This window comes from Penaeus japonicus, unplaced genomic scaffold, assembly GCF_977035675.1.
Source record: "Penaeus japonicus unplaced genomic scaffold, GWHDUDI00000001_assembly GWHDUDI00000010, whole genome shotgun sequence".
Lineage (NCBI taxonomy): Eukaryota > Metazoa > Arthropoda > Malacostraca > Decapoda > Penaeidae > Penaeus > Penaeus japonicus.
The window spans coordinates 39,528,349-39,535,848 of NW_028234412.1; the positions used below are offsets into that span (position 1 = coordinate 39,528,349).

Sequence of the window (7,500 nt, forward strand, 5' to 3'; positions counted from 1 at the left end):
ATTTAACCCATTGGTCGCGGTATTAAAAAAATGTTTGTGCAGTAGGATGGCTGTTTTACATGTCTGGCACGTTGCCATCTGCGTCTATGACTGACTCTGCCTTTGCAGCAAATCATGCCATCCGCTGCTAATGGGTTAAAAAAACAAACAAAAAAACTGTATTCCTTGACCTGTTTTAAATAATTAAAGCTCGACAAATGAATACAGTGTTGTGAATGACAATGGCCTTTTTTTCCAATCATAATAGCATAGATTCTGCAAGAGTACAGGTAAATCTCAGTTTCATGTCTTGTCTATGTGAATGTAAAATCCTGTATATTTGTATTCAAGTATTTGTGAGAAATGTGAGTGAGAGGGTTCATTCTGTCATTGTCTGATAGAACTATTATGCCGGTAAGTGTATCATTCATTACCCAGTATGCCTGTCACACCTCCAACAAATCCAGCTAAAACCTTTATTGCAGTGGTTTATTGTGTCACTTCCCCTAGCTATCTATGTAACTTGGCACACAAGGATAAAACTGAAAAGGTGGACCCAGGAAGGAAGGATTCCATTTTGCCAGCATTTTCGGTTATCTCTGGGTCTATGTTTGTGTATGTGTGTCTGTGGGGAAGTGTCAGTTCATACATGTTCTGTGCTAGATTGTTTATCTAGGTCTCAAAATAGTCAAAACACTCTTTTCTTCTTCCTGAAATTTTACTAACAGTGCTCTCCATTTTTCTTCTATCTCCTGAGTGATTCTAAAAACTCTGACAGAAAATATGTTCTTTTAAACAACACTAAACTTTTTTTTTCTAATTCATCTTTAAATTGTAAATGCCCATGCACAAACATACATACTTGTATTGATATTTCCATGAATATCAGTATTATTTGACTATAAATAAGTGAAAATATGTAAGCTTCTAGCCATAAAAATATCCCATGTGCAAAGAGCAAGCTTCTTTTGCTAATCTTACATTCAAATAAAAATATCAGCTTTATGATAAATTGCCTTATTGGACACATTCTCTATTATTGAAAAAATACTTTTTTTTTCATATGAAGTGCCTGCACAAGGTTCATGTATAAAAACATATGTCATCAGGCTTCAATAAAATGACAGAATGTTTGAGCAAAATAATGATTTTAACTTCACATATCTATTTGAGTATAATCAATCAAAATGAGATAAACAGGATATTATCAAGATATGACACTGTAATGACTAGTTTTAATCAGCTGGTTATAATAAACGACTGCTATGAAATTCTCTGGATAATAGTAGTATTGTCTTACCATGTAAATTGTCCGTCTGCTCGACTCCAATGGAGTTACTCAGAACTACATTCAAGTAATAAAGGTTTTATGCTCTATGTTAATATAGATGCAGAATCTTCAAATGCTTGTTTTACTTGGCCACAGGGCTGCTTGGCCATCACAACCTTAACATGCTTCTTCTGACATAAGGATGAAATGACAGACAATGACCGATAAGAGACAGCTTACAGGCTCTATTTCACTGTAGACTTATTTGCCGATTTTGAAGGGGTGTAATTTGTTTCTCGTTATTACCCTTCCCTTCTAAAATGAAGTAAAATATTAAATGATAAAGGTATATATGATACAGGATCATATTATCAGGTCCAAATTTTACACCAATATCCAGCACTTGAGGTCGGTATATCAGCACAGACCTTTGACAGTGAGGACAGTAGAATATAAGAATCATTTAATAAAATGAAAAAATAAAAAATAAATAAATAAATACACTTTAAATTAATATATTCCCACTGACCTTAAACATAAAGGTCTAACAATCCCAGCAGATCTCATTAAAAAAAAAAAAAAATTACAACCATGACAACAAATGATAAACAGAAAAGAAATACCAATATCTTTCAAGTGCCTATCTAATTTCAGCTATCCTTCCTATCCATCCTCCCTAAGTGCAGAAATCTGAATAAAACAAACTCCCTAATTTGCATGCTTGAGCAATCAACCTTTTTTCTATTTAGTATGTAGAAGTGTACACACATGAAAACATAAGCTATTGTATATGTGTGAACTCAAATTTCAAAATTCAATACAGTACTCGAAGAATGACATGTAACGCAGACATATGACAGACTATCTTTTGGACGACATAAAGCATACATCTTACTACATTATCCTTAGTTTCTGTTTCCATTTTTATTTCATATATCATTTGAAGTTTATCAAACCATGAATATTTGCAAAGCTATTTGTAATCCCAAGTGTGAATATGACTATCACTGTCTTTAACATTTACTGTCACCAATTACTGATAATAAAGGGAAACACATCCATATAAAAATATCATTCACATGTTCATCCTTCCAACTCCATAAAAGAATGGAACGAGTAAAAGAAAATACTCACAGGGAAAAAAAAAGAAAAGAGGGGGAGAGGTTCATGCAACACTGCCTGTATTATCTATACTTCTGTCAGATCAAAATAATCGGCATTTTAGAAGTACCGATATGAAAATATGTAGATATGTTTCCTGAAACTATATATATATATATATATATATATATATATATATATATATATATATATATATATATATATATATATATATGTATATATATATATACACACACACACACACACACATATATATATATATATATATATATATATATATATATATATATATATATATATATATATATATATATATATATATATATATATATATATATATATTCATTTATAATATATATTTCTTCATATCTAATATATCTACCAGTTTGCACCCATTAAACTAACAAAAAATTGTTGGGGGATGAAAGCCACAGGACAACGCCAACCATACATGTGTATGAAACAAACATCTCAATGTCGACACCTCAAGGACCCACTTCAACAGACTCACTACTTAAAACAAATCTTCAATGAATGCTGTAGATACATTTACTAATCATAAAAAAAGACAATTCAAAAGACCCTTTTCAATTTTATAATGTAATCTAAGTAGAGTAATACTTTTCAATGCTGTGTTGGTCACAGTAAAGTGGAACAGCCTTTTTATTTCTGTAGAAGACCTTAAACACTTTTTAAAATAATAAGGATCCACCCAAAACAAAAACATTAGATATTCTAGGGTATTGGGTAAGTAGATATTTAATCCGCTAACACCGAGTGACAAGATATCAAGTCAAGTGGTGGCAGTACTAGCCACAGGAACCAAGATATTTTGTCATAGCTTTTCATATGACCGGCACGCCAGATGATCGGGTACACAGCAATTGACCGTGGCCAGAGTGGGCAAATAGCCAGAGGCATTAGGCCCCAGCTAAAACTGCCCCGTTGCAATGGATTAAGAAAAAGATGAGTGGCTTCCATATACACTCCCATTGTTTTGACATACCATCTTGTGTAAATCTTTATAAATTGAGTACAACAGTTTCTCAGTCTGTAGGCATCATGGCAAATAGAAGGCAATGCTTTCTCTCTTATTTCCCTTTTATGATAAATCAAGAAACAAACAAAATCAACAACTGTACTGACCTTCTGTTGTTGTTGACAATATCCATGTAGTCAATGGACCTTGCATAGAAGCCATCCTCGTTCAGGGCTCCCCAGAATGTAGACCATGCTTGGCCGGCACGAACCATCACTGCACCTAAAATGGGCCTTTACCAAACAGAAAATAAATATGTTGGTTACTATTATAAAGTTAGTAAAGTTATTCATAATCCAATATTTCTCCAAAAATTATTCTGTTTGTAACAACTAAGTATTGCATTCAATTCAAAAGTGGAAAAAAATTATCATAAAAAAATATATATAATTATTTTACAGAAACAGAAGCTATGATTATCCCTAAACTATTCATCATCACTGAATACATAGGCAAAAGAACAGAGTCAAGACAAAGATATAAATGATTTCAATATATGCAATATTGATCCTACTGAAACTCAAGATCCTTTTAACCAACCTGTTCTGGCTGAGAAGGTGTGTCAGAGTCTCAGGATTGTCTAGATGCACATCACCATCAATGCTAAAAAGTGCATCACAATCCTTCTTGAGGCAATGCTCTCTGAAGAAGAAAAAAAAATTAAAAGCACAAGAAATTACATATCATAAATAATATACCCTAAGTTTGGCATACCTTAAACAATCCAATAACTTAAGAATAAAATAGAATGAAATTACTTTGAGTAAAAGAATATAAATTACATAAAAAATTGTGGATGTAAATGCACCTGTATAGACTACCACACATACACAGAAACATCAGCAAATATACAAGCGTGCGCACACACACACACACACACACACACACACACACACACACACACACACACACACACACACACACACACATATACACACACACACACACACACACACACACACACACACACACACACACACACACACACACACACACACACACACACACACACACACACACACACACACACACATGCTAATATACAATACTGTATACGAAGCTACTAAATGAAATACACATAATTAATTCTACTTCTCCTTTCCCTATATACTTACACCGCAAGGTTACGAGCATGCCACTCCTTTATATTATCAGCAGCAGATATGAACTTCGTGCTACGGTATCCTGCTGACTTTTGCTTTGAAATCCACTCATTCACAAATTCTACATGTAGCTTTTCCTGTTGAAAATATTGCAGATATTTAAGATTTATTGGAAAAATTTAAACAATATAAAATAGCCAATAACAGGATGCATTTGATCAAAAAGAGGGAGATTTTATATCCTGTCTATAAAATGAAAATGTCAGTCTAATATATGTTACACAAAATAATGGTATACAATGTAATTCCTTCTTAATATCTGCAGTAATATATATGGTTTTGTACTTTAATGGAAAACAATAAATATCAGTTTCCTACCTGATTGTGGACAAAAAGATCAATTTTGTCCTTTGGATAATCAAGATTGGTAACTTTTTTTAACATTTCTTCCAAGAAAGGCATTGGCTTCTCCACAAAGATAGCAATTAACACAACAGGATATTCTGAACTCTGAAAAATAAATCGAACCACATGAAAATGCATTGTAAAATCCTTTAACTTAAAGCCATAAAAAAGATACATTACTATTATCATTAGATTTACACTGCCTAAACTGAAATATCAATAATATATTTACATGTGACAAGAACAGTTTAAAAGCTTGAAATGAATTCTACTTCAAAAATTAATAAATATTTATTTTCTTACCTGAAGTTCATTCAGATCTTTGGCATTCTCTTTGCATGCAAGGCATTCTTGGCCATAGACCCATGACTTGGCCAAGTAATTACCAAGAGAATTCAAGAGAATTTTTGATGGGCCATTACCATGAATTACAACAGGTGATGACTGATAAACAGTGTTAACAACCACTGTGTCCTCTTCGTCAAATTTCAGAGATACATCACCTAGAAATGTGAAATAGTTTTTAGATTAGAAGCTAACACATCAAAACTTAACACAAAACCATTAATCTTTTGAATACAAATAATCAAAAATGGAATATCAGGGTTCTTCATAAATGCTGTTGGCTCGGGGAAGGAGATTAAACTAGCAAAGATATATAGTAGTCTCCTGGACCTACAACCACTTCAGTAAAAGACAGAGATCGCCCAGGAAGTACTGACAAATTTAGAGAGCAGGAACCTGTGGTTTACCACAATGATGCTGCATCATAAATAAAAGGTTGATGTTACTTTTCTTTCCCTTTTGAAATTTAACAAAAAAAAAATCTGGTAGTACTATCTAAAGCCTAATATATTTAGATTTTTCTTCTTCTTCTGTATTACATACACTACTGAATCTGAAACATCTGAAACAATTTTCTACTATAATTGTTATCTTAATCCAACTTCTACAAAACTAAAGAAAAATGAACACCATTACAATGTGAATTTAAACACACGCAAGCTTTTTTCATTCTAGAGACAGATCATTAACCCTAATGTTCCAAGTTTAGATTGATTACTACAATATTTTATACAGTCATATGGGTAAAGACTATACATGAGCTGTCAAAAAGTGGGGTCTGTTTCCCTGCCTATTTTCACAGTAAATGTGAACCAAAAATTTATTTCTATAATCTATAAAAATAATTTCTTTAGTCATACCCATCACCCACTCTCTTCCTCACTTCCCCTTAATCACCATCTTCTCCCTCATGGCTACAGAGATGGAAGACACCCATCATCTCATCCCTTACTTCGCTTTCGATTTCGTCTTCTCCCTCATGGCTCCAGAGATGGACGACTATATCACCATTTATTTTTTTATCGTGAATGAAACATACTGATTCTGAACCAGTAAATCTGGGACTGCTAGGCACATATTCTCCAGCCTTTCCCACCATCCCATTGTTCTCCTCCTGGATTCCCTCCTCTGCCTGAGTCACTCCTATATGCATGCCTCTTTGTGTGGGTGAGATACTTGTGCCATTATTTTGTTTTTATATTGTACTTTTACCATTTATACAAATAAATTCATGTTAATGTGTTTTATTTACATGTAGAACCTATTTTCACTTACACACAAGCAGAAACTATTTTTAACATTCTACTGTGCAATATATAATTGATATATGAAAGTGAAATTTATATTCAAAAATAAGTAAAGTAAGTCCTCAAAATTTCAAAGAAGAAAAAAATTGTCTTGATGAAATATGAAAAATTGGACTCTAATTGCAGAAAAGGAGAGCATAGACAGGAGAAACTGCAGGTCTAAGGCATTAACCCGTTGCAGACGGATGTCATAACATACATAATGCAGGAGCTTTGGCCTGACGATGGGCGTCATGACGTATATGACGTATATGACGTTGGGGGATTTTGGATCACTGTGTTATTTTATTGTACTATGAATAATGAGTGAGTAGTGAGGACAATTTCAGTCATAATTACTATAATTGCCGTAATATTAAGCAAAATGGATTTTACCTAAAATCCAAAACCTAGATGACACCACTTTCTGCCTAGCACTAGCAGGAGACAGAGCCTTGAATGGCACCTATCCACGTTCTCTAGCAACCATTATCATAACAGAGTGATGGCACACAGCAAGTTGCCAACCTCTTGTTCTAAGGTACCACCGGTGAAGGATGTGCAGGCAGAATAAATAGCTGATATGGAAAACCTTAGTCAATTGCAGTATTGACAGAGCCTGTCATATAACATATATGTCTCATGGCAATAAAACACAAAAAAAGGACAAACACAAAAATGGCTCTAGTTTACTACGAGTAATTGAAAGAGAGTGAGAAGGGTCAAGGTATGCTGCATGAAGCTGCCTTACTCTGAAATAAAACCCATCCTGGAGACTGGGCAAGCAAATCTATCCCCATCTGCAATGAATTAAAATATGGGGAAAAAAATTATTCCTACATTAAACTATATTAACCCTCTCTGGACGGGTGGTACACTCCAGTAGCGCGCATTCAAGGCCCGTTCGCTGGGTGACGCCATACGGCGTTGTTTATTTAACTGATTTAGGCC

General features: G+C 33.7%; 1 protein-coding gene across 1 annotated transcript in view; it reads right to left on the bottom strand.

Moving 5' to 3' along the window:
• Positions 1–7,500, bottom strand: part of LOC122246560 (procollagen-lysine,2-oxoglutarate 5-dioxygenase 1-like) — a 133,240-nt gene that overhangs the window by 118,478 nt on the left and 7,262 nt on the right. Inside the window, exons 6-10 of the mRNA XM_086541327.1 lie at positions 5,222–5,421; positions 4,892–5,023; positions 4,526–4,650; positions 3,951–4,052; positions 3,518–3,643 (exon numbers count right to left, since the gene is read on the bottom strand). Coding sequence (XP_086397453.1) covers positions 3,518–3,643; positions 3,951–4,052; positions 4,526–4,650; positions 4,892–5,023; positions 5,222–5,421 — 685 coding nt within the window. The remainder of the gene's footprint in view (positions 1–3,517; positions 3,644–3,950; positions 4,053–4,525; positions 4,651–4,891; positions 5,024–5,221; positions 5,422–7,500) is intronic.